Source organism: Xylocopa sonorina, chromosome 7 (genome assembly GCF_050948175.1).
Source record: "Xylocopa sonorina isolate GNS202 chromosome 7, iyXylSono1_principal, whole genome shotgun sequence".
NCBI classification, from domain to species: Eukaryota; Metazoa; Arthropoda; class Insecta; order Hymenoptera; family Apidae; genus Xylocopa; species Xylocopa sonorina.
The window spans coordinates 11,319,421-11,346,941 of record NC_135199.1 but is presented as its reverse complement, the minus strand read 5'-3'; the positions used below and the strand labels follow the sequence as shown (position 1 = coordinate 11,346,941).

The 27,521-nt window shown below is 48.2% G+C and overlaps 5 protein-coding genes across 8 annotated transcripts in view; 4 read left to right on the top strand and 1 right to left on the bottom strand.

Annotated features, from left to right (window-relative positions):
- Nucleotides 1-7,610, bottom strand: part of Rpl39 (ribosomal protein L39) — a 100,862-nt gene extending 93,252 nt beyond the window's left edge. The window contains exon 1 of the mRNA XM_076897987.1: nucleotides 7,606-7,610. The gene's annotated coding sequence lies outside the window, so the exon portion shown is untranslated. The remainder of the gene's footprint in view (nucleotides 1-7,605) is intronic.
- The window catches only part of Btk29a (tyrosine-protein kinase Btk29A), a 132,272-nt gene that overhangs the window by 84,365 nt on the left and 20,386 nt on the right, over nucleotides 1-27,521 (top strand). The window contains exon 1 of one of the 4 annotated variants that reach the window (XM_076897935.1): nucleotides 4,646-4,785. The exons of the other annotated variants lie outside the window; for them this stretch is intronic. Coding sequence (XP_076754050.1) covers nucleotides 4,683-4,785 — 103 coding nt within the window. The 5' untranslated portion in view covers nucleotides 4,646-4,682. Of the gene's footprint in view, nucleotides 1-4,645; nucleotides 4,786-27,521 lie in introns of those variants that run through there. 4 annotated transcript variants of the gene reach the window in all.
- Nucleotides 12,214-13,468, top strand: LOC143425298 (uncharacterized). The gene has a single exon (XM_076897996.1). The coding sequence runs from the start codon at nucleotides 12,376-12,378 to the stop codon at nucleotides 13,456-13,458; it is 1,083 nt and encodes a 360-aa protein (XP_076754111.1). The 5' UTR covers nucleotides 12,214-12,375; the 3' UTR covers nucleotides 13,459-13,468.
- Nucleotides 14,166-15,315, top strand: LOC143425276 (uncharacterized). Its single transcript, XM_076897961.1, has one exon. The coding sequence runs from the start codon at nucleotides 14,264-14,266 to the stop codon at nucleotides 15,275-15,277; it is 1,014 nt and encodes a 337-aa protein (XP_076754076.1). The 5' UTR covers nucleotides 14,166-14,263; the 3' UTR covers nucleotides 15,278-15,315.
- Nucleotides 15,971-17,153, top strand: LOC143425273 (uncharacterized). Its single transcript, XM_076897955.1, has one exon. The coding sequence runs from the start codon at nucleotides 15,999-16,001 to the stop codon at nucleotides 17,058-17,060; it is 1,062 nt and encodes a 353-aa protein (XP_076754070.1). The 5' UTR covers nucleotides 15,971-15,998; the 3' UTR covers nucleotides 17,061-17,153.

The window sequence follows — 27,521 nt, the reverse complement described above, 5'->3', positions numbered from 1 at the left end:
CTGAATTTTTCAGAGAAATCAGATCTCCGGAAAAGTCTGCCTTGCCTCTCCACCACTTCGCCGACCAGAAGGGGTGCTATATCGTATTTCGGTTGCGTATTTCAACGGGAAAACGTTCAGGTACTCTCTCTCTCTCTCTCCCTGCGTTGCTCCAGAAGTACTATTTTCCTCGATTCGCATCCCACAGCACGCAGAGCATTCGTCGAAACGCTCGGCCCCTAAGCTGCGAACAAACAGTCAACAATGAATTAAACGAAACGCTAACACGATGATCGCGCGAAGTGCTCCCCTTTCCATCGAACTCCAGAAGAGTAAAAAATCTTCGTCCCGTTCCTCTGTAAGCAGAAAAGGATCACTTTCGTCGGAGGAAAAGCAAGGGGTAGTGGAAGTTAGCGGCTGGCGGTAATCTTCGTAGACTTAATTGGACATTGATGAGAGTGGCAGCGATAGGTGCTCGTCGCAAAGTGCTGAGTCCGCGGAGGCAAGGCTCGCGAGACCGTCGCCAGCCATTTTACGGGGCTAAGAACCCCTCCTATCCGTGGGGGCCGTGTCTGGCCTCGCAAAAGGAATCGAAGCCGAGGGATAACAGCCTTTTAGACGAAATTGCCTCCGCTCCCCTCCACGGCGGCGCGAATCTTTGTCTTGGCACTGTGGAAACCCCGTCTCGAAAGTAGGTTCCCTCGAAACGGCAGCCTCTCCTTGTTTCTCTCGCCCTCCCTCTTCGACGTGGCTTTTATCCTCTGCTTTCGCTTATCGATACGATTCCTGAATATTTTCCTTGGGAATGGAGAGCAGTCTGGTTAGGGTGTCAGAATGGGTGACGCGTGCCTCACTTGAGAGATGATTTTTCAAGCCTCTTACTCGATCTTACACGCAACAATTCTTATTTCATTCGTATCTTCGCTCTGGTGGAAGGAGAATTTTTCAAGTAATTTATGGATAACTGGATAAGTAAAGGGTGAAGTTTAGTGGAACATTTTCCCGAGTAAACCGTAACCGACGAGGTGGAGTAACAGCGCGTGGATAAAATATAGTCCAGCCACGGTTTCTTGTTCCTGGCCAGAGTGGCAAGTTTAAAGGTGAAATTGACTCGACGAATTTGCGACGCGAATTAAGCGGCGCGGTCGTAAAGCATTGCCAGCCGGATATGGGGTCCTTGGAATTGCGCACGTGTGTCGGAATGTCTGATGAAAATGGTCTGCTCTACGCTCGACGGTACAAATTCGAATTATCAGCGTAAAACTCTGTATGCAGTTGCGAGGAGGGTAGTTCGCGTAATTTCGTTCGCGTCCGCGCAACCCTATCGCGTTACCTTCCCGGCGGGTTCTCGGCCTGGAAAATCGGACGCCCGGAAAATTGCGAGCCTACTGTCCGTTTACTAATTTTTCACGGTCGATCGCAGTCGAAAATGGTGGTGGCGCCGCTCGAGCGAGAACGGTCCGGCCTAAATTGCCGACCGAAGATGGAACGTAATAAACTTTGTCACGGTCCGAGAGGAATGGACGAAAACGATGAAACACGCTCGAAAATAGACGGCTGAAAAAAGGTCACGAGTTTTCGAAAAAAGGTCATCGCGTGGCGATCCGTGGTGACGCGAGTAGAGTCAGCTGTTGCAGCGTTTCGTTCGGATCAAGCTGGAGAACTGGAGGAACCGCCTCTGTAACCATAGAAAAGGCGATAGAAATTAGAATGTATCATAAATGATTAGATAAAAGTCTGCTTATACCGTATTTAATCATGTACTTATGTCCAGGTTAGAATTTTATTACAATCTTCGAGTTAATTCCTGGTATTTCCTCGGATTACTCTATTCTTCGAATTTCAGATATTCGTAAAAATCCAATTTCTCCACGGGAGAATCTAATCCGGCAGGGCGAACAGAATCTGTTAGGAAAGAATCCTGTCCTCGCCACTTGTTCCGACACGGATCACGATCCCTCCGAGGGAACACGTATATTACCGACTGATAATAGAATCGTGGAAGAAAGAGGGAATCGGCCGGGTTGATATATCCCGATGGCAATCCTATCCGCGGTGGTTCGTGCCTGGAAAACTGGGGGAGATCATTGAATTTTGAAGAGAAATCCACTTTGACGACGGCGGGCCAATAGGATTCGACTTCGAGGGCACGGAAGGTCGGGGATGGAAAAAAAAGAGGGATGCTCCGATCGCGATACCGCGCTCGCCGCTGTTCAGCCACGCTTTTCATCACCTTAACCCTTTCCCGCGTTTTATCGAGTTCGAGCCGCGCGTTCGACCCTCCCCCATGTACGATCGGGTGTTCGCCCCAGCGAAATTCATAGGAAGACCAAGGAGCGATAAAAGCGAGGCATTACTGTTATTGCGCGCGGTGAGATATGCGTCCGAATAGAATATAATCGTAAAAATTTACGACGCTCCGCGAGGGGCGGCTGAGGATCGTCCCTCGGCATCTGTCTCGCATCAGGGACGTCGGAATATCCGGGGATGGGACTCTCCCTGGCACGAGTCGAGTTATTACTTATTTCGCGCGTACTCTCCGCTGGATACGATGATACACGCGATGTCGCGAAAACGGCGAGCGAAGTTTTTCAAACAAATATTATTCAGTACTCTCTGCGAGGTTGTACACGGTGAGACTCTATTCGTTCAAGAAAATCGTCTACTTCCGAACGAAATGAAATGTAAAATAGTTTAGCCGTTATTTTACATTCTTCCGGGGACTAAGAAATTTATTAAAAGAAAAGTGTACGCGACCGGGTTAAGAATGACTCGAGAACCGCGGTGAGGTTAATAGAAAAATTCCACCTGCTGCCAGTGCCGCGCGCGAGATGTAATATTCGCAGTCTACCTAAATTATTTTCCGTTTCCTTTTTTTTCTACGCATCGAACAAGTTGAAATTGAAATTGTTCGTCCGCTGTCGTGAAACAGCGGAGCGCAGTGTCTCGAAAGGTAAAATCGGTGCGACGGAGCGGCGAGAAAAACAGGGACACCGTACAACAAGCGGTAAGTAGGTGGTCGGGTAATATTTTTCCTGTCTCTCGATTTGTTCACCTGCCCGGCTCACGGGAGGGCTTTGCCCGTGTAAATGAAACCCGACTCGACGCCGCCGTTCACCAACCGCACACGGCGTCTCGCGCCGTATTAGTTCCAACGAGAGATCCTGCGGACACGCGGGGCCCCTCTCGGCCCCGTCGCGCTTCACTTTCCACGAAGAATATCGAGTGACGTTACCGAAGCAAACAGTCCCCGCGATCAATCGACGAATTATCGTGTATCGCGCTGGGACGACACACCAACTCCTCCCTGAACGATGGCTTTCTTTTCAGCCTCCTTCCTTTCTCTTGCTAAATCAATTTCGTGCAGTTTATCTTCCGAACGGAGTCTCGTGCGTCTACGATTTTATAAATTTAAATTGTTTCGAAGATCGCGAGAAGATGGACGGTACACAGAAGCTCGTGCTTGAAACAAGCGACGCGAACTACTGCATTACTTGTCGCTGGATAGGCCGGTGCTGTCTACGGTACAGTCCAGCCAGTGGAACCAGACTTCCAGCTCTCCACGCTCGATACTTTCATGGTAAAAAGAAGCTGCTCTATAATTACACATTTCACGTCTACCCGCAACCTGGAATTACCACCTTGCCCGATAACAAGTAAACTAATGACTCCGCGGAGAGATGTAATCAAAGTCGAGATGAAAACTGGTATAAATCAGCTGGAATTGATAACTTTCGCGTCTGAAAGAGATAGAGTGTGTTATTATTACAGACAAGTAAACGAATTGGAATGATCCGATTCGTTCGCAAGGACTTCAAGTTTTTACTAATCGCTACTATCCGCGTGGAGAACCACAGAAGACTACCCTTAAAGCAAGCAACCGTACAACCCACGCTGCACACACACACACAGCACAGGTGTTAGCACACTTATCTCCGTCGCGGAGATATCGGTTCGTAACTGGGTCGAAAACTCAGAACCGTCAAAGCCTAACGATTCGATTATGACGGGGTGTGGGCGCGGGGTGTTGGTAGAAGCCCAGTTGGTAGCGGCGTGTAACGCTCGCAGGTCATCCGCCTCTGTCCAGCGAAATAGAGTGGATCCGGCGGTGTCCCGGACGCCTACGCGCGCCAGCCCCGTTCGCAACACTTCCGCGAAGGTGAAACTCCGTTGAAGAAGGCCGAAAGAAGAAGAGGGGCGGGCGTCGATCTCTCTCCACGGTAGCTTGTGCGGGTGTGTATGCGCGTCCGGGGACTGGCTTTCGTCTTTTCTACGTGCCGGAACGACTTAGTCGCGCCTAGACGACAGTCGCGACCGGCTGTTCCGTTACCACCTTCGTGACCCCCGCCTCGTTCCCTCGCGGATCGATCGATCGATCGAGGAGACCGGAGAAGAAGAGATATCCAGCTTTCGAACGGATTGGGACTCGCGCGTCGAGGATCTCGCCGCTGAAACGATAGATCGAGGATCGGCTGCGTTGTTAGAAAGTGGTGCTAGCAGAGAAGATCCTTCGTGCGCGATCGATAAGTACCGTTCGTTGGATTATCGATTTCAGATGAGACGTTCCGGGTGTCGATTTTGGGACTGGTTCGTGTCACGAGTTAAATTCGACTGATTTTTACGTTCGCTCGGTTGATTCGAGGGTAGATTGGAATATTCAGTGTCCTGCATGGGACAGTCGCGAGTCAAGTGCGATAGAAGATATGATGGTGATAAGCGCGTTGAAACAGGTCGCGAACGCCGCGACCAACGCTGTTCACTCCGCGACGAATAGCACCGGAACCGGACATGGCCACGCTAATTCTGGTACGTTTTTATTGTTCTTCTACCTGTTCACCTTTCCCTTTCTCTCTTCATGGACGTTTTAAGCGTCAGAGATTAACAATAATTTTGAATAATTTATTACTGGAATCAGGATAATCCACTTTCGATTAGTAACGCGTGATAAAATACGCAATATTGGAATACAGAGCGGGTTTTATTGTGTTATTATGGTCGTCCGCCGCGTGACTGCCATATAATTAAACGCTTAAAATGCATCGGATCTTGCGGTATCGATCGACCGTAGGCCCGATAGCGAGCCACGATAAACGCTTATCCAAAGCGTTCGTGAAAGGTCGAGCCGTGTGTCACCGGTAATAGGAAGCGTAGCTGTGCACTTCCAATCTAATTTCCTTCGGTTTATTAATCGCCCCGCAACGTCCTTTAATTACCAGTGTAAATCAAACGGCTGACTTCTATCCCATAATCCTCTTTGTTCCCACGGACATCTTATATTCACCGTCGTCCCAACGTAAACGAAATTCGACTTTGATAACGGTCCAGAACGTTTCCCATTTGTAAGAATCGAATTTTCCACCGCAGCCAGAGCTCCAGTCTCGCGCGGAACATTTCGATGAAGAATGAAACGCGGAGAGACTTCCAACCAATGAATGCTTTAACGCGAAAGGAATTCTACTCGAAAAATCATTGGACCCGATAAATTTGAGGTTCCCCTGATTCTCTGTCGAGGCTAATAAAATCTTTCGCAGGAAATTTCCGTGAATATCGAGCGAAAAGAGGCAAATGGTTTCGTACGAACGGGGTTCTATCCGATACGTATCGAGGACGATATACTCGCGATTCGCGGCTAGAATAATGACATCTTTTGGCAAGGAAATCAGGAAACCGAAATTCTACTTTGGAAGGAGCTCAAATGTTTCACGGAACACTTCCGTGAAGATCGAGTAGAGGAAGATAAACGCTGGCAGAGGAAGGGGATTCTATTTGAAGAATGGCATCGATGTCGATAAGGTCCGCGATCCTCGCGATCGCTGTATTCATAATAATGTGGATCGTTTCGCAAGAAAGTCCCGCGAGAGTTAAATAAAGAGAAACTTCCGCGACAAAAACTGGCGGTCGAAGGATCTAACCGAGCCCTCTCGACTTCTTCGACGACTTTCGAATAGATTTCGTGCTGGCGTTCGGTACGAGCGATCGCTCCCCAACGGAGCGTGGACGAAATCGTCGGTAATCCGCGGAAAAATTCGGCGAATCTGGCAAAATCGGCGACGAAGAAGGAATTTGCATAATCCGGAAGGAATCGGAGTCGGGACGCAGAAGAACGAACGACCGAGACGCTCGATCGGTTACGGTTTCTCGGCGGCGGTCGTTTCTTTTCTGCCGCCGTTTCACGGCTCGCTCCGAGCGAAAGCATCCGCGCTCGCGCGATTCTATTCATATTGAAATATCGGTTGCGCAAAATGCGAAAGGTTACACAGCCACGATCCGCCGCGGAGAGCGCGGAATTTCCTTCTTTTCGACGCCTGGAGAACCGATATCTCGATCGATCCTCCGCTACGCCGCTGCCGATCCATTACCGGCATGCTGATGGCGATCGCGACAAAAATTCCTGCGGCATTCTACTCGCTTTGACATTTATCAACTGACCACGCTCTTATACAAATCCAACCAGATTAGACTTCATATCGCTCGATGTAGTTTTATTCTCTTCGATCTGGATCTCTTCTTTCGCGTGCCAATCTCGATCCCCCAATCCTTCGTTTTTTTAAGTTGATCATCGATCACGTGAGATTTATACGCGCGTTAAGCTCTCGATTATTTGATTCTGATAATCCACGGTAAATTGATCGAAACAAAAATGTTACGCGATACAAGTTTGCATTAACGCTGACTCTCGCGGTGTAATCGATGGATAATTATTGAATTTCGTCGATTCGTAGAGGAATGAAACGGAGAACGGATGGCATGGAAAGGTCGAAACGCTATTACCGATTGTGCAACGCAGAAGAAGAGACGCAAACTTCTTCAACAATTTTCTGCATTGTTCCGACGCAGAGTTTCAGAACGTTCGCGTGTGCCGGTCGATTCCGATAGATATTTCGTCACGATCGTCGATCGTTGACGTCGATCAAACCGGCGCAGAGTGCATTCCGCGTTGAATAAGCCAGCACTCCGTTTATCTGGCTCGTTTTTGCCAACGGTATCCAGTTTACCGAGCATATTGTGCTCTCCACCTGCGCTCGCCTATCGAAACAAAAGATATCTGTACATACGAACGCGGATGAGTGGAGATCCGGTTATATGAACGTCAACTCCTATTATACAAGCGAATAAACAATGTCCAAGAGGAGAATTAGTGGGCTCCCATTATCTCAACGACTCACGTTTAACCAAACTCTCCTCTTCTTCGATGAGCGCAAACAAATGGCGACCCGGATCGCTAAATTCTGGAAAGTCTGATCTAACGCGTTAAATGATGGCTACCAAACTTTTCGATTTACCAGAAAAATATTTCGCTCGCAGCTCGCAATTGGGGATTGAGAAATAAATTCGCCAAGAGCGACGGGATCACCCTCGAAACGCGACGCGAGACGATGTCATCCGCGTCGCGAGGAAAATCTCGAAACGAATTCGCGAGACGCGATTACAGAGCGGGATTAAACTCTCGACGCGACCTATACGGCAATTTCCACGACGCGGAGGAACAAGCGGAGACATTTACCGTCGTGTTCTCTTACGAGAACAGAGTCGCGACTCTCTTGCCACGCCTAATGTCAAGATCGCCGTTCTGTCCGGCGATCCTCGTTCCAATTCGCGCACTGGAAACGACCGATTCCACTCGGATCTGTTTCGAATGTCGTGTAAATGTCGCTGAATCGCGTGGGATTAAAAATATAGCTCGCTGTTCGCGTCGCGTATCGAGAGCTTCGAAGGAACGAGCTGAAATATCGATCGATGCGCGATACCAGTCCAATTAACGGTAAGAGCAATCAAATTTGGCGGTTTGATTAACCTCGTCCATTTTTACACGCGCTAAATATCTTTTTCGCGGAGAAACTACGCTCGAGATATTTTCATATCTCTGGTTTTTTTTTAGAGGGAGGAACTTTCGCGTCGCGTGCAATTTCTGGGAAAATTGAACGAGCGCGCTCGTCGAAACGTCCTCGTGTTCGGTTTGATTGGAATCGCGAAGGTTACTTGGAACTTGGACGAGTTACGCTCGACACGGCTGCGTGTAATATCCAACGTAGACGGACGTGGTACGGTTTTTAGAAACGCGAGACCGTGCTCTTCCTGTTTCGCCTACTTTCTTTCGTTTTTTCTTCCCGCGAGGCCTCTTTCGCGTATCGCTGTTACGGAGATCCGTGAAACCTTGCGAAATAGAAGGTTCGAAGCATCGTTCCGACACTATCGTAAAAATGATCGTAGATGGTAGTCGATCGTGGAACGGTTCCAGTAATTCTATTCGATACTAATAGTCGCAAGCTTCCTTTCAGCGGAACTGCACGCTTGATTTTGTTTGTACGTAGCTCCGTAGTTTATGCAGCCCGACAAATCCGACGATCCGCATTTGAAAGTCAAATTTCCGGGAGCGACTAGAATACCTCCTCGCTGCATCAAGATTCAAGGACGAGTCTTCGAATTTCGCTTCCATACCTGCGAGGGGACCGTTCGTTAAAATTTATGAATTTCCCTTCCTTGTGCCGATAAACAGCGTAAACATACCAAACAGATGGGGACCAATTAGGGCCGGTAAAGAGAAAGTAAAGTATATTTGTCGCGAACGATTACTTCGTGAATGAAAAAATAGAAATTGGAAATAGGCATCCAGCGTGCGAGACATGAGGATCTTCTTTAAAATTTACAGAGCAGAATGGCTTTTCGCGGCCGAAAAGCTCGTTCACCTCGCGAGTAGGGCTCGTTTGATTCTCTGTCGACTATTTCCTCGCACGAGTCCTATCCTTTATGCAGAAAAGTAGCGTTAGAAGATCTCCCGGCCCTCCCACTTCTCAACCCCTTTTCCACCTTCTCTTTTTTTCCTCTTCGTTCTTTTTTACACGAGAGAACACTCTCTCGTCGAGACGATCCTACGCGAAGTCGCCCCTTTCATGGAGAAACGTCCCCTCGTGGAGGTGATTCTTCGCGGTTTCCTCGTTTTTTATAGAGAGAGCTCGCCTGATAGAAATGATCCGGCTAGTCCGTCCCTTTCTGTCTCCTGGCTTTTTTTTTTATAGAAGGACGCTTTTATTGAAACGACGGAGCGAGATTCGCCCCGCTGCTAACGGGAAGATTCTGTTAAACGCTTTCCACGGACTTTCCGCCGTAATAAAAACGCGAAACGCCATTTTGATGCGCGCTCTCGACGTTCTCAGTTCAGAAAGATTCGAGGCTTTCACGAGCCAGCGTTACACGTGCTACGCTTCGCGTTCCTCTGAGAAAATTGTGCTAGTAAAGCATCCGGATGATTCTTTCGCGAAGAAACTTCATCGACGACAGCTGACCATTTCTGTTTCTCTTTCATACTGGTGAATATCCGAATGTTTCACCAAATTTGTACATCTCTGTATCTTCGTCCTAACTTGGAATAGCTTTATATGCGCTCGACATCGTCGTCGCTCGTTGATGTCTCCGCGAATCGCGGTCCCGTTCCGAGCATTCCGGGATCGGCCACGCGGAAGCGTTCTCCATGATTTGTATCGAGCGTGAACCAACTCGACCGCTCGAAACGAGTGTTTCTTCTTCTCGCGCGAAGAACTTTCACTTCTTTTTGCCGAGTTCCCTGCGCCGTGCGGTTGTCCTTGTTATGCGACGTTCGAATTAACGCTCTCAGAGTGTGTCCTGGGTGGGATTTTATTCAGCGTTCTTTTTCCTCTTTCCGTGGCGCATCGTGAATATCGAACGTAGCTGGCGGCCGCGTTGAACAGCGGCGATAAAAGAGCAGAGATGGAAGGCGGACGATTTTTAGCTGCCCGATCGGCGATTCGGTTCGCGCGGATCGAACGCGTTTCGAAATGTCGATCGCGAGCCTCGAGCGGCGCGCCGATACGAGAAAGCGGCTCGGCGACCTGCACGCGAACGAACAATGAACTCGCTTTTATCGGGCGCGGGGCACCTGGCGCGTTTTGCAAGCGGATAACGCGGCTGGCCTCGCGTCGCGGACGATCCGCGCCCTTCGTTCGACGAAAACAGCCGAATCGAACGCGCGCCTGCGAATATATTCTCGAGGCCGGACGCACTTCCGGTGTCCATGCGACGCCAGAGACCGCTCGATGCATTCCAATGAACCTGGAGACGCGAAATACAGGAAACGCTGCTCGCTTTCGATTTGAATACGGGGATCCATCGTCTTCTTCTTTTATTTATCCCTCTATTTTTGTTCTGACATAATGGCGTTTCAAACGAACGTTTCTTATCGAGAATTTGTGGAGGTTTTCAATTTACATTTGGATAGTTGTTCTTGTAATTCATGGAGAACTAAAGTTTTTAGATTTTTTTTTTGTAACGAAGAATGTGGAACTGTTGTTTTTTCTTCTTTTTTTAGAGCACATCTGTGCCAGGTTTTTGCTAGGAAACGATAACAATTGCGAACGCAAAGGCTTGTTATAACCAGCTGGAATCGGGCATTGAGAGTCCTCGTTGCGCAACCACCTCGTCGTTACGTTATGGATTGTTAAACACTAGGCGAGAGCTCTGAAACGACCAAGAATGCTGTGTACTAAATACCATACAAACCGTAGCAATTGTTTCGATGTTCCTTCCTGTACCAACTTCTCTAATTCAGCCGAGCAATTTTACTCCTCGACACTTTCTTCGCCTTTCTTCTTTACTGCGTTTTCTTTGCTTCGAAAAGTTGATAATATGTCTCTCGCAATCCACATCGATTACTATTCAGATACAAGACATCTCTCTCGCTCTTAATTACGTGTTTGAGGTCACGCGTAGCATATTTCTCAGACCATTATCATGCAGATGTAACGTTTCATAGTTGGTGATACAGTTCCTCGAGAAGTTTCAAACACTTATGCGCGAATTCAATTCTGCCAGTATCCTGACTGAGTTCGATGAGTTACGTTGCCTTGAGCAATCCGAGGAGACTGCTTCATTTAATTTCAATTTCTTTTGTTGAACATTGTGAACCACTTGTTCGATGATCCCCAAGGTATTCTACACGCGTCAGTCAGACGAGCGAATGAGGACGCTCGTGTCATCGTCGCTCGACGACCTCGCAGCCGATAGGGGAATCGCTCTTCTGATTTTTTTTCATCGATACTTCCGAACGTGTTTTGGTGGAAGCCATGCTAGCTCGAAACCTTGACATATTAAAAGAGACAAGTTTCTATACAACTTCACATACACACACACACGAAAATTAAATACGCTCTCGCACAAAACGTAGACACGAAAACATCACGAAGCTACGTCATTGTCCTGAAAACGTCATATTCATGTCCAGACGTGGAACATTCCACTCGCCCATCAACTTTCCTGTTCCGCGTGGTATATATGCGTAAACCTCCGAAGAGCAACCAAACAGTCGCGAGCCAGCAGCTTCATCGTCTCATCCAAATGTACGAAACCTCGATCTCAGAATGCCAACGTCTATCCAACCGATCCTCTCGATCCTTCTCCTATTACTGACCACCATCGAATCGCAAGAACCAACCCCTACGTGCGTGCAGCTCAATAGCTACACGATGTGTCACGACAATGGCACGCTGACGAAAGTCACTGAGCAGACTGGCGAGGACAGATTGACCATCAAATATCTGAAGGTGGTCGCGATTCAAAAGCACGCCTTCTAGAATCTGACCACTAAAAATCTGTACCTCGACTTGGGCAACAACATCTCCGCGGTGGAACGGGAATCGTTCGCTGGATTAGAAGAATTGGAGGACCTCGAGCTGTGCAGCAACAAGCTGACCAAGCTCCAACCAGGGGTTACAGGGCAACGCTGTTACAGCCTTCCACAATACCCTTCCCCAATCTCGTCTTCTTACTTTTTCATTCTAAATCCTCCAGAGAAATATTTGTACCTGTACACACTTTTCCACCTTTTCTATCGATCGCTCGAGCAACCCTTAATTCGGAATAATCTCTGTCTCGGATCGCTTAATTGCCTGGCTGAAGCACCAGGCGCGTTTTAAAGAACGGCTAGGGACGGGAAAATGGGTCATGGAAAAGAGTCGACCTCTTGTCAGGGGCAAGCAGGACAGCCGCTCGCAAGTTCACGGTCGTGTCCTGTGTAAAGTTAAGCTTCCGTTGCTTTTGTCCAATTCCCCGCCCTCTTTCTCTTGCGCTAACGTTAAAGGAGGACGTACACGTCCAAATACACCGCGAAGCAGTGAAGAGCAGAAGAGTCGACTAAAACGTGTCTGACGAGGCTCGATCCGCGACTGAATGAACCGAAAACGTGTGGAAACGCGATAAACAGGGACGCCTCGATTTGAATGGAAACGGGTGGTTACATCGACTGGTTACTACACGGATAACCGTGTCAGAGGTTGCTCGATTGTCTATCTAATCGACTTTTTCCTACGAACGAGGCATATAAATTGTCGGAGGATGGCCGAGCCGTTAATCACTCGTAGCAGTGGGTGAACTCTGGACCTCGAGATGCTCACCCGTCGCCGATCCGTCCTCTCGATCGTTTTGCTGACCTTGGCGACCGTCCGATCGCGAGGGCAGCCTACGTGCGCGCGTATCGACGTCTACACTGTGTGCCATGAAACGGGAACGCTGACGAACGTCACCCAGGAAGGAATCTGGAGCGCGAGTCGCAAACTAGCGATCCACGATCTGAGACTGGAGACCGTTCGAGAGGACGCATTTAAAAGCTTGACGACCAGTGAACTGTACTTCGATCAGGGTAACAATATCTCGATACTGACCGAGGGATCGTTCAGAGGGTTGAAAAGATTGGAAAGACTGGCTCTGGACAAGAACACGGTGTCCCTGGAGCCGCATCTTTTCCGGGAACTGGTCGAACTGCAACACTTGACGCTTACGCGGAACAAGATCGCTCGCATACCCGAATACTCGTTCTCAGGACTGTCTAATCTGATCACCCTCAACTTGGCTTACAATCACATCGTTACAATAAAAAACTGGACCTTCTCTGGATTATCCTCGCTGAGAACCCTCTATTTGAATTACAACCAAATTTCTGACATAGAAGCGGACGCGTTTCGTCAAACTCCGAAATTGACTACGCTTCAGCTGTTCGGGAATCGGCTGTCCGCCATTCGACCTGGTCTCACGCGAGCACTAAGCGAACTGAAGACTCTGTACCTGAGCCAGAATCAGCTGAGCAGCATCTCCAGGACCGATTTCGAGGGACTGACCAATTTGAACAACTTGTTTCTACCTCTAAATCGAATAGCCAAGATCGAGCCGGGTGCGTTCTCGGATCTGGGTCAGCTCAGGAAGCTGGACCTTTGGGGGAACCGATTGACTCGCCTAGACCGCGGAGCCTTCGATGGCCTGAGTAAACTGGAGGAGATCGAGCTGTCCCACAATCTGATCAGCGTGGTGCAGTACGGCGTCTTCGAAGCGCTTCCTGCGTTACGAACTTTGAACTTTCAGCATAACTTAAAGACCGAGTCGAACGCGAATAACGTTGCGTCGACCAATTCCACGCCTCTGCACTCTGTGACGTTGATTTTCAAGATACTAACGCCGGACTGGTTGATCGACTAGTTAGTGAATGTAAAAAAATCATAGGAAATGGCGAGTACACGAACGAGGAAGGTTTATCGTGTGTCGTCTCTATTTGAAAAAACGAAACCTGTGTTTTATAAGTGCCGAGGATCTAACCGCGACCTGGTTTGAAACAGTGATGCTACCAACATGGCGAAGCGTGGTCTCCGTCCGCAGAGATCGGCTCATGAAGACACTCTAAGGGGAGGGGTTCTCACTGACGAAAGATTACCCATGTCTGGTGTATATAAAACCCTGAAAGCTGGCTCACGTTTAATCGCGAGCGAATGTTACTCGTTCACGTGTGACGCGTAAATGCTGGCTCTCGAGATGCTCGAATCCATCGCGTCGAGATCACTGGCTGCGCGATGTGTCACGAGAACAGACGCTTGTTTTCACTTAGCCTTCGACTCGCTCGTAAATTCCACGGAATCCAAACAGCTACGACGCGCCCGACAATTTCCTAGGATTTCCTGGACGTAAGCTTGGAACGTGATTAAAAAACACTTGATATCGAGTCGTATTTTTAAGCGAACCGTGTTCGATTCGTGCCAAAAATGCACGGAAGCGCTGATAAACCGAAGCGTCGAGGACGAATCTATTCGCGATCGCGTTGGCGAGAACGCAGTCTTCCGAGGAAAGTGCACTTGTTTACCCGATAATCGTGTCAGAGGTCGTAGCCGCTATCTCTCGGCCGACTTCTTCGCGGCTTAACAATGTATAATATGCATATAAATCTGGCCGTTTCAGTCGCATTATCATTAATCGGTGCATCTAGTCCGGCGCCCGACGACTCGTCCTCGAAATGTTGCTCGCGCTCTTCCTGCTGTTCCTCGATCTTGTGGGAGCGCTGCTGCAGCCCCAGTGCAAGGAGCTGGCCGGCTACAACGTGTGCCAGGAAAAGGGAACTCTGGTGGACGTCACCCAACGGCAGCCAGAGGACAGGCTGGAGATCCACGACTTGGACCTGCTCGCTATACGAGAGTACGCGTTCAAGAACCTGAACACCGTCAAGTTGAGCTTCAGTTTGGGCAACAAGATCTCCGTCGTTAGCAGGGAGTCGTTCAAAGGGTTGGAAAAATTGGAGCGACTGGATCTGGACAGCAACGTGGTCCCTCTGTCGCCGGATCTGTTCTCGGAATTGAAACAGCTACGCTCTTTGTCCCTGATCTTCAACAAAATCAACCAGATACCCAAGGGTACGTTCAATGGATTGAACAACCTGATATTCCTCTACCTGGGGCATAATAACATCGAATCCGTCAGCAAGGACTCGTTCTCGGGATTATCGTCGTCCCTGTCGTTCCTCTGGTTGAACGACAACAAGATCTCGAACATAGAGGCTGGCACGTTCAGTGACATGCGCGGATTGACGCGGCTTCACCTGGAGAACAACAAATTGACGTCCATTCCGCCTGGTCTTTTACGCGATCTACGGAAGCTGGACGGTCTCTTCTTGGAGCAGAATCAACTGACCAGCATCTCGAAGGACGACTTCAAGGGACTGCACGATTTGAGGGTACTGAACCTGCAACAGAATCAGATAGCTAGCATAGAGGAGGGTGCGTTCTGGGACCTGCCGCAGCTGGAGCAATTGGACCTGAAGAACAACCTGCTGACCCGGATCAATTCTAATTTCTTCTCCGGCACGACTAATCTGAAGAAGGTCGATCTTTCGAACAACAAGATCAGCGTGATGAAGTCTAACGCCTTTACTGGGCTCCCAGCGCTGAAGATGTTGTACCTGACCAACAACAAGTTGGCCAACGTGAATAGAAAAGCACTTGGGTTGACCACTTTGACCATGGTGTATACGTAGTGGTAAAAAAATTAGCTGGGAGGTCCCGTACGTAGTATATGAAGTCCAAACAATGTACGAATCGAAGCAATAAAGTAGAATTATTAGAAAACAGAATTATTGATGTATGAAATAATTCATTTGCCTTCGCCTTCGCTTCTTACGTAATTAAGATGGGAAATTAGTGGGTGCGTTTGATAATTGTCTGCGATCCATAGAAAAATATATGCGTATTTAATTCGTTTCAGGATCGTTTCGTTTCGAAGAAAATCGGTTCACGTAGAATTATTCTCGGTCGTACGATTTTCCAGAAAGTCCGCGTTAAAATGTGTCATGTTTATTTGATCCAACGTTAACCCCGTCGTCTGACATGAGATAAATCGCAGTCGTGTCGGTTCTGTTCACCGTAGCTGGCTGCATTCATCGCATTGTTTAAAGTCTTCCGCTTAACAGATACTATTATCGACGGTCAGCCACGATTTTGAACTGCGCTCGAATCAAAACACACGAACGTCGTAAACGAACGAAAGGCATAAAAAATTTTACGTACAATCTGTTCTAGTGACGAACAAGCATGTTTCCCTTCGTTACATAACGATATCAGAAAGTGCAGACTCTATCTAATCCTGATTCTGCAGCCGTATGCAACAAACAATCTATATAAGCTCTGAAACAAACCGTACAAGACCGTATTATCGTCAAGTGTGTCGTCCAGTCTGCTGCGTGAAAAGTCGTCTACGAAATGTTTCGATCACCTCTCGCGATTTTCTCGATCGCTCTGCTGACAGTGGCGATCGCGAGACCGGACGAGCAGGATTCGTGCAAGGTACAGAACGGCTACAGAGTGTGCCAGAATAGTGGAACTCTAACCGAGGTCGTTCAAGACGCCTCGAGCATCACCACTGTACCAGAAACACTTCTGGAAATCATCAACTTCAATTTGACAGCCATTAACGAGAACGCTTTCAAAGGTATACCTGCGACGACGCTGGACCTCTCGGACAACGGGATCTCCGTCGTGACCAGGGCCTCGTTCAAAGGGCTGGGACAGCTGAAAAATTTGGGTTTGGTGAGCAACAAAATACCGCTATCGGCGAAACTGTTCTCCGAATTGAAGGAGCTGGAGATACTGTCTCTAATGGCCAACGAGATCAATGAAATACCTGCAGATACATTCGACGGTTTGACCAAATTGAAGGTCCTTTACCTGGACTACAACAGCATTAAATCCATTAAGAAGGGCCCGCTCTCGAAAATATCTACGTCCCTGATGGTTCTCTCGTTAACGAACAATAACATCTCCAATATAGAAACCGGGGCTCTCACTCAGATGCAACGACTGTTCTGGCTTTTCCTGGATAACAATGAATTAACCACCATTTCGCCACATCTGCAAGGGTGCGAGGGCTTGGTCCACCTCTCATTGAAGAATAATCGGCTGACTAGTATCTCGAACGGCGATTTTAAAGGACTGACCCGTCTGATTAATTTGTACCTGGAGCATAATCAGATAGCTAGCATAGAAGAAGGAGCGTTCGCGGACTTGGTACAACTGGAGATGTTGTATTTACACGATAACAGGTTGACCCAGATCAGTACCAGGCAGTTCCAAGGGATGTCTAAACTGAAGATGTTAAATCTTGCGAGCAACGATATCAGCATATTGGAGGCCGACGCGTTCGCTGGACTTCCGTCGCTAACGGGTCTTCTCCTGATTGGTAACGAATTGAACGCGACAAACATAAATATAACAAAACTGGGGATCGTCGATTCGGAGACTTCCCCCGTTATAACCATGGTGTAGCAGTGAAATAATAGTTGGAACCAATGATCGAGTCAATTTGAGCGACCAATTGAGCTTAGATATTATTAACTGAAACAATAAACGTGAGCATCGTTCGAGCATGAAACAACCGACTCATCTCTACCCTCGTTCTCCCTCTCGTTTCGCGCAGTTAAGGTGTAAAGTTGTCCGAGAAGATTGAACAACCCGTTTCAGAACCTTGGGAAAGCAGAAGACGCGAAAAGAAAAAAAAAAGAAGAAATGGCCCGGTGCAGAAAAAAGTAGGTCGTGGGAAAAAGTCGACCTCTCGTCAGGGACGACCGCGGAGAACCCCCGCAAGTTCACGGCCGTGTTCCAGCTTCGCGGAACCAAGCTTTCGTTCGTTTTACATATCTCTCGTCGCTTTTCTCTCTTTCTGTCTCTCTCTCTCTCTCTCTCTCGTTCTGGTGCACAGAGAAACGAGTGTCCACGTGAATATGTCGTGGAAATGAACGTTTCGCGTGAACGATCGCGAACAGTTCGATGTGCGGTAGAAATTCGAGCGCGTACGAAAAATGCCTGACAAAGCCAATCCCTGCGACTCTATGGCTCGCACAATCGAATTCGTCCGAGTACTTCCAACATTTTTCTAGACAGTTGGAGTAATAGAATCCTGTCAACGATTGAAACGAAAGTAGATCTTGGAACTAAAAACGTTTCGAACGATCCCAACATCGATCTGGACCCTGCGCCGTAAAAACCATATGCGACGAGTTCTTATCGGAAAGATGAGAGAGACTTCCAGCCGCCTTCGTATCAAGGGCGAGCAATTTGTCAAGATTCCGTCCTTCGCGTACAAACTGCCATCGATCTTCACCGAGTGAAATCAATCACTCTCGAGGTTAAACACCTCCGCGTCGAAGGTTGACATCTCTCAAACGATGGGCATACGGTTCTCTGGCGATAACGCGGTGATACCAGTAATTTATAAACCGATACTCGCGAAGAGGTGCTTGAAAACACGAATTGACCGTCTCCAAATTCGAGCGCGCGATTCGTTTCTCACGTCTGCGAGCCTGGGCAATACGAACGACATACCATCCTTAGCACCGAGACCCGATATTTATGACAAGGACTCGCGTTAGAGGCGTGTACCTGCGTTTGCCGGTGGCCACTGAATCGGCACGAGCCACGTTGGTGAAAGTACGACTTTTAAGCGGTCGCGCATATATCGTTTCAGAAAGCGGATACTTGTGCGAGTCCCTAGCCGGTGTATTCCAGTCGTGCTATCCATAAAAGACGGAAAGGAGCCAGGTGAATCGAAGCCAGAGGAGAAATTAACCGATTGAATAACTTAGCAACGGCTAAAAAATGGTAAAACGCGGAGACCAAAGCCTGCGGCCAAAACGTTGTCGCTGTCGTCTTCTTCTTTCGCTGGAAATAAAAATTCTCACGAATCAACGCGTTCCTTAACGCGACGCTTTTAAATCGAAATCGTAAAGCTTTTCTCGAGGCGTTCAAAGTTTCGAGGGTTATCGATCGTAGTTGAGAGGCGCGAAATCGATATCAGAGCGAGATCGCCACGTAAACCAAGAGGTGACGAGTCCAGAAAACGACGTGAAACGTGGCTCGAACTCCGCGAACGTTCCCCCAGGAATGCTGGATGCACGCGGAAAGCTTTCGCCGGGCGTCCACGCTGGAAACTCGTTTCGAATCTCGTTGAACGAGTTCGAGACACTTGGACGGGCGAAATCGCGGGTGGAAAAGTTGAATCTGGTGATAAAACGTTCCCCTGGTAAGGCCCATTAGAAGTGACTCATTGTCGATTGCGGGACACACTTGACCAACGATCCGGCAAACCGGGCCGCGAATAATAATGGAGCTCGAGTTCTCGAACCTCGTACACACGTCTCGTCCGACAGGAGACGTGTTTCAATTCGAAACCGTTTCTTTTCTATCGCGTTCCGTAGCTGCGAATATCGGCTTGGCGATCGTTCCGAGGTCCCAGCCGGCGTTGCACGCTAGCCTGTTACTCGCTGCGATTTATTACGGGTCATCCAGCCGGCTGGAGCCAATTAAATCGGGCCACCGCCGTCGGAGGATCGCGTCGATACGGTAAACCCGATACTTTTCACCCGGTTTTAGAGGATCGACGATTCTTTTCGAATGGACAGATAAAAATCACTCGCCTGGTTATCGATCCCGGATTCTCCTCCCCCCCTCTCTCCCTCTCTTTCTCATCGTTAGAAAATTTCTCCAGCCAATTAAGATATTTGGAGACCGATAAGGGTCGGTTGTTTCCGTCTGCTGCTCAAAAATGATCGCCAAGCGGAGATAATTGGTCAGAACGAAGGGAAAACTTTCCACTCGTGAACATCTTTAGAAACGTTGGAAAAGTATGGGTAACATCGCGAGCATTTCATTTCTGTTGACAGCGTGTTTGTTCTGCGCGACGTCTTATTGAATACCTGACGCGTCACGAATTTTTCTCGACCGAGCAGAGCTGGATCTTTCCGTATCTAGTTTCAAGTCACGCAGAAAAATAGCAGTTACGATGGAGAGGGAGAATTCGCGACGCGGTCTCGATACTTCCTCCAGTCATCGTACGTATAGAATGCTAGGCGTTACAGGGACTCTCCTCGGCTTCGATCGCAATAGTTAAAACTAACCAAGGTCGAGAGTATCCCAAGACCCTTTCGACCACTTCGCACCCTTGTGCACGATTGCCACGGAGAGACTCATCAGTCTCCATTCACGTTCTCGTAACCCCAATTCGGCTGCATCCATCGACTCTGCCTTCGTCTGCGGTTCTGTAAAACAAAAAGCAACACGTCTCTTAGTACCAGCACCCATCCATCATCGCGTTACGCGTCAGAAAGCAGCGTGGCAAGTCTACGTATTCGTATCAGAGATTCCACGGTGATTTTTCATATTCTATGGGCCTGTCGTGTCGTCGCGTTTCCGAGGAAGCGTTGCGATTAAGGGCGGACGTCGCGTATAACCGGTGCATCGTTGAGAATCCGCTTCAAGAGAAGACACGAAGCATCCTTACGATCGAAGCGTACTTCCGAATGAGATTCGAACGGCTTTCGATTCGTTTCGCGTCGTTCGCTTAATGCTACTCGTTTCGAAGACCTGTTCGATGCGAATTAGGATGAAAGTAAAGATTGTTGGGGGTGTAAAGGGTAAGAGTAGCCAGGCTTTCGTAGCCGAGGTGGGTTAAGCTGCACGGGACGGTCCAACTAACTTCATCCGAGGTCTGATGACCTATCAACTGCAATACCTACCTCTTTAAATGTCCCCCTAGAAGTTCAAGTGTCTCCAGTCTCCGAGCTCTGTAACCAGGGTTGTAAAAAGGGAAGTTCGAACGCAAGTTCTTGGAATTTTGACATTCACGGACTGGCATTCTTAGGTTGTAATAAGAGACATAGATTTTTATGGTTTTATTCTCTTCTTTAGAGTTCTTTTTATATTCCTCTATCGATTTAATCTAATTTAGAATCCTTTTATCTCGGTTAATCTCCCTCCATCGTCCCACCCTCAAATAATACCTCTATAAAATCAGAATAAAAAGTCCAGTCCCCTCTGAAACGATTCCTGAAAGTCATGACCGTATAAACCCCTCGCTGCTACATTACATTCCGACGATATCAACCCTTGGACACGAAAGTTCCAAAGCTTTACGACTAGCGGCATCTTACACCGCTAGAATTATTCTAATATTATAGTTTGCGATGTACGTATATTTCGTTAACGAAACTTTTAATCGTACCTTTTTAATAAACCTCTAACAACTCTGTTAGTAACAAACTTTAGTAACCGGAACTAACATTGACAATTCTCGTCAGAGACATTCAAGCGTCCTTTTTAGAAGAACTGCGGCGACGTTTCGCGAGCGTTGCAGTTGAGTTCGTTAGGGGATGAAACGTAAAACCGGTCTCTCCTAACAAGATTCGCGATATTGTGTCGCGAAAGAAAAGGATCCTCCTAAAGCTGACAGGATGTTTTCAGCGTTTAAGATTCCCTCGAGAAGTGTACGAGAGGTAAGAAAAATAAAATGTCGCGACGATCGATCAGCCGGCTTCGTTCAGCCGCGGCGACCCGCGCGAGAAATCTTTGCCTCTCCCTTTGAGAACGATTTTCGCGACACTTTATTATACAATCGGCAGACAAAGAGGGGAGGAACGATTGGACACGGTTGACCGATCGTTTGCGCGACTTCTTTCGCCCCTCTTTTCTGCTCCGATTGCGCAGAAAAACAGATTACGTCAGGAGGTTCTAGCGGGCAATATTCGATTCCGTTAGAGCAATAAATTCAACAATTTTCCGCCTCCTCTCTTCTCCAGCGGCTCGAACAGAGCCAGAAGAGGAGGTTTGCCGTCAGAGGACGGAAAGATTGCTGCCGATTCGACTCGACGTCCGAAGTGCTTAAACTCTCGCGGAAAATAGGGACGTTTTTGCGTCCCAGAGTCTCCCTTACCGATCTGACAACTCTTTCTCTCCCCGGTTCTCGTTCGATTCTATTCTGTTACTGTGGAAACTGCTCGACTCGTAGCGTTTGAAAAACTTCGCCGAGAGATTCGTTTGTTCTGAATGCTGGAGGACGTGACTGGAATCGAGGGATCTGTGATTTCGAGAGCGTCTCTGCTCACAGATTTTCGCACGTGAGACGTCCGATGGAAAGTCCGAGCGAAATTTTTCCTCATATCTGAATCTTTCGAAATCTCTGTCGTTTTGCAACGGTGAAGAGTCCGCGAAAAAAATTGCAACCCTACGCAGGGTTAAGTCTGGCCTTGAGCGTGCACCAGGATAATTTCAGATACTTTCTCCAGCGTGGGAAACACGCGACAAACACGAGGCGGCATTGTAACCGGATTAAGTCACCCCGCCTGTTTTATCCCGCGCTCAGTCAACCTTAAACCGTCGTTGTAACATTGAATAGATCGGATCGAGAGCAATGATATACGGGGACCTTGCGGCACGCGATCCTCTCGCTCTCCTACGATAATTACTTCATCTGGTGGCGATAAGTAGGCAGCGAAACGGTTCTAAGACGTCGAGCGAGCGGCACACTGTATGACTTTCTTCTCGTTTCCAGTCTGCACGCTTTGCTCTTGCTTCTTGCTCTGATAATCGGTTCGAGCCTCTTCCATTTAATCGAGGTCTCTCCGCGAGCAGTACTGTTTCGCTAAATTCATTTGATCTCACAATTTATTTCATCTCAAGTCTCGCAGTTGGAATATCCACGATCGTTCCGTAGAAACAGAAATGACAAGCGTTCAGGACTCAGCGAGCGTATGAATCGAGGTGCAATATCTGGTTTACGGAACGCCTAGAAAATCGCTTAGAAAGTGGACTGCGCGAGGCGCGGTTAGAAACCTCGTCGCAGTTTCTCCACACCGATCTTCCCCGCTCGAAAATGGATCGCTCTCTAAGAATTCTTTCTCGAGCTTCGAGTCGGAACGCTGGATCTAATTGGACGCGACAGGATCCCTCGTGGATGATCGAAAACATTTCGACCCGAGAGGCAGCGACGCAAGGATTCCTCTCGCGGACCGGAACCGAGCGTTCAAGTAATATTTCGAATGTTTCGCGCGTTCATTTCTCACGAGGCGATAATAAAGGGATGGTAGTAATCTCGCGGAGTCGCGAGCGTATCTCGCGTCTTCGTTCATCGGTTCTAATACGCGTATATCCCGTCCCTTTTCCCCTCGATCCGTCCGGCGTCCTCTTTCTCCGTCTCTCGCGGCACGAATTCGGCACACGCGAAGACACATAGCTCCGGGCAGACATCCGAACAATTTCCTTTTCTTCTTTGGCGTCGGCTGGCAGGGCGCCTTTGTGGCCGTCGAGGACGGCTGCGACACCATTGGCACGTTTCGAAGGCCCCGCGAGTAATCTGCATTTCAATCTCCAAGGTAATGCACCCGGGACTTCGACTCGCACCCCTGCCTCGCCGACCGCCCTTAGTTAACATCTCCCCGAAGGCGTGGCTCGGTTAACCAATCGTTACAATTTACAAACACGAGTACGCTTGTCTCGATCAGCGTCGCTGATATTTTCAAGATTCGAGAAAAGGGTTATTCCGATGAAAAAGGGGTAATATACGAATGGATTGGAAACGAAATGGAGAACAAAAATTATTACACAAGATCTCTCGAAAATGTTTCCTAAGAATTCCACAGTCGCTTCACCCCATTGAAACTCGTTCCATCAAAAAATCCCCGAAAGCTTCCGATACATTTCACGCGGAAACGTAACACCGTCCCAAGGCCCGCCCCGCGTACCCTTCCATCCAAGGAATTAAAGATGTCGTCCGCGGTTGTTGAAAGCAGACGTCCCCTCGGAGATATCTACAAAGGGGAACCATTTTTTCGCGCAACTCTACTTCCCTACCGTCGTCCTGGCACACAAAAACGGCGATATTAAGACGGTAGCAATTAACGAAGCGTGCCATCCGCGTGCGTTGCCCGCGTTTCAATCTAGATTCACCGATAAAATGTCCGTACATATATTTCAACATTCCAATTTCCCGGATAAAACGCTTTGTGCTTTGAATTTAGCCGTGCTTCGAGCGTGTCGACGCGATCCACGCCGATATTTCGCATTAAAATCCAACGCACCTGTACGGATAGCTAAGCACACGTGTGTCTATGTGCGCGCGTGGTCGTGGGTTTCTCGAGCAACCATGCACGGTTTCAAAATACGTTTCTGTTCGCGTCGCCGTAAAGCTAGAAGGATTGCTTCACGGAGTAAAGGTAAAGGGGAGGGAAAAAAAAGGACTGGTTTCGTTTCTCCTCTCTTCCGCCCCTCTCTCTCTTACTTCTCTCTTTTGTTGCGCGAGCTTTTGTGTGGAAGCACCGATGTCTACGAGCACGGCGGAAAAACTTCTCGTTACCTTCTTTATAATTAAAGTATCCCGGTAATTCCACGGGAAAATTCACGATGCCGAGGATACGGGGAGGAGGGTCGAGCGTGCCTCCGCGCGAGTGAGATATTCATCCGCCTTTTAATCCCTTGGAACGCGGGAAGTTCGAGCTGGAGGCCGAAGAAAGGCCTTCGAACGAAAGAAAAGAATAGAATTGTCGATGCCAGGTCACAAATCCCAGCTGAACGTTCTAATTAATTAGAAAAAAATCGCGAAATTAGTCTCCATTCTAATCGTTTCTACGAGTCATCACTTCGCAGAGCGAACGAAAAAGCGAAGTGGCCGCGTCAGTGGGTGTCGACGTCGGAGTTCGCCAAACGGACACCGGAAACAGTTGCCCGGGCAGGGTCGACGGGTTTTCGATGGTAATGCGCGAAAAGACAAACGACCAGCGCGACGACGGATAAAATACAGCCGGCCGAGACTCGCTCCTTTTTCATCGACCATCGATCATTATGATCGACGCCCTAATACTGCGCGCGGACAGCCTAACGACACCTTCGAATATATTTCTTCGCGCCATTGTAATTTACAGACCGCGCGGGATTGGAAATGGCAGCGACGTCTCCTCGCGAATTACGGGGAAGATATCTAATGAAAGGGAAGAATGAGAGTGTCAATGACTTGGTGTATACTTTATTATTTGACGGACAGGTGTTCTTTTGAGGTCTTGACGAAGTTTCCTTCTACCGTATACTGGGGATATAAAGTATAATTTACCACATACCAATCTTGATTGCATTCGATTTGCTTATCTTCGTGGTTAAATTTTACAGAAAGCAGTTAGTTGGTTATTTAGGTGGTTCGAGACTAGAAATAAGTTCAGCTGACCCCGATCAGCAGGAAAGTAACAGACCCGGTACCGATTCGAGACTAGTTACCAGGTTATTAATACGCGGCGATCGCTCGGTAGAAAGTGCGCGCAGTTTCCGTACGATAATAAAAAGAGGGATTTAAATCCGCATATCGAACTCTATTTTCGTCCCGGGTATGCGCTACATCGTGGAAACCGGCCACGTTCCTCCGATGGCTAACATTTCGTTTCAATTACCACGTTTCCGGTGAGAATGGAATGAAATTTCACGCGACTCGTGTTTCTAATCTCAGATAAATGGAGCTGGCTTCCTCCAAAGGTAGTCTCGAATAAAAATGTATAAAAATCGCGAACGCGCGCGTATCACCGCTCCTAATCGAGGGGGTGAGAATTATAGGGATGTAAGGGCACGATGCAATATGCGCGTGCATGAAATAGAATACACGTCGATAAATACAAACACGTGCGCACACACATAGATCCCGTGTGCAAATAGACAAACGTACATTGACGCAGGAATGCGTGTACACGTGTGCGCAACCCAGGCGCCATTATGAAATCGATTGGACATAATATTGGTAAATTGTGTCTCGATTTCGTAGAAAGCAAACAGCTCGAATTGGACGAATGTCGCAACGGACGATCGTTTCTGTCGAAGAGAAAATCGTCCGAAACGAAGTTACAAGGAGTCTGTGCAAACACGATCGACGTTATCGTCTTTGTTGCGGAGAAGAATAGGAGGTACGCCGGTTTCCGCGCAGCCAGAACTGCGAACGATATTTCTACGGAATTACAGGGATGTTTCTGCGCCCAAAAAGTATCCACCCCCAGCTTTTTATCTCCTTTTTACGTTACGACGTCGCGTTAAATTTCGCCGCGCATTTCTCTCTGTTGACACTTGTTCCCTTATTGCGTTGCCGCTGCTGACACCCCTTTTCTAAAGGGAGAATGATGGACGCGATACAAGGGACCGTGTTTCGCATGGGCTTCCCTTTGGTAGTAACACGGAATCCCGAAAGAGAAGAATTACACGTACGTTCGAGTCTCCTGCAATGAAACGCACCAAGCTACCGACTAATTAAGAAGGTAATTCCGCTTTTGAATTTTTGTTCGCGACGCCGGGAGTGATTAATGTTCGATGTTCCCGGGGCGAAGCGTTCGAGGCTCGATCGTAAAAGCGGATGGACGGGTGGCGTTCGAATTTTCCACGGTTCGAAGCTGACGACAAAAGATCGAGAGACCAACGGCGCGACGGTGGTTTCGAAATCGGTGACCAGGCGCGAAACCGAATTTACGAGCGCAAATAGGCGTTGCGGACGCAAACGTTTGTACTACGATGGCGTACAAACCCAGGCTGGTCGCAGCGTAATTATAATAGTTTCAGAGAAATGCCTATAAATGGTAATCGTGACGCGATTTCCGTTCGCGAATAATCGAGCAGGTTATCGTAAAACGGCATTCGATTAAAAAATGTCAGGGTAGAAATCGGTGGAAAAATTGTTGAAAGTGATCGTACTCGATGAGCGAGCAGATTTTTAACTCTTCCTTTCTCCTGGCGTTCGACTCCAGCCTCTCGAATTGGCAAGGTCTGTCGAAACGAGACAATGTTACGTTCATCAGGTCGGTTATTCTATAATCGCGCTGGAAACTCTCCAAAGTTATGACTATCGTGTTTTTCGTCGACGGCTTTAATTACGTTCTAATGTTCATGTACTCGCGAACGCGTGCCGCGAATATGCGAACGAATCTGCGAAAGGGGTCAAATACCGTTTCCGATTCGATCGTCTGGCTGCGCCGGTGGGTTAGAATTGCATTTATACCGTGGTCACGTGATGTATTTGATAAAATTAGGTACACCCAGCCCGTTACAAATTAGCTAATTTAATGCGCGTGTATTAATCGTCGACTGATTAAACGATGAAAGTACTTTGGAATTCTCGTTACTTACGCTTGCTTCTGTAACGGCGCCATCAACTTCGTGCCTAATTTTTGTTACTGTTACAAAAGCATGCAAATACTTTCCGATGATCTCCACATCTATGAACGAATTCTAGCGTTAGACGTTCCTCGGATGAAACGTTTAACGCATTTCAACCCCCTCGAAACGTTCACCTGGCATGCCTTTCTTTCGCTTAGCCGTGTCTAAACAATACGATTTGCTAGGCGTGCCGATGCACCAAACAACGAACGGGCCCCGTTCAGTTTCCCGTCTGGCCATTGTCCTGAACGGAACGCGAAGCTTTTTATCCCCGTGACCGGTTTACGGGCCGAATAAAACGAAAGTCGCGCGGCGTTCCGCGTACGGGCTACGGCCGCTTGTTTCACCGTAGTTACGCGCACTTCGGAACCCTTTTAGCACACTCCAGTTACCCTGTTTCCCCACAATTAAATCTTTTCGCCGGCCGCAATTCCGCTCCTCTCTCCGTAATCCAACCCCACCGCCCGTTCGCCATGTCCTCCGGTGGCTACATTTGTCTCTGAGTGCTCAACCGAATCCAATCTCGTTTCGTGAGAATAAAACGGGGAGAGGGATAAGGTAAAAAAAGAATGGAGCAGGGGAGAGGGATAATTGGCGGAAGCTGTCCGGGCCATTAAGATCGCAGCGAGGGGTGTTAACGATTTATCGAACACGAGCTGGAGACGTGTCGCTAAATTCGATCACGAATCGTGAAATTATTAACAACATACACGGTGGATCAGACTAAGTACTTGGACCAAGTACGAGCAGAAATGTTCGGACGAAACGAAGAACGGAATGAAA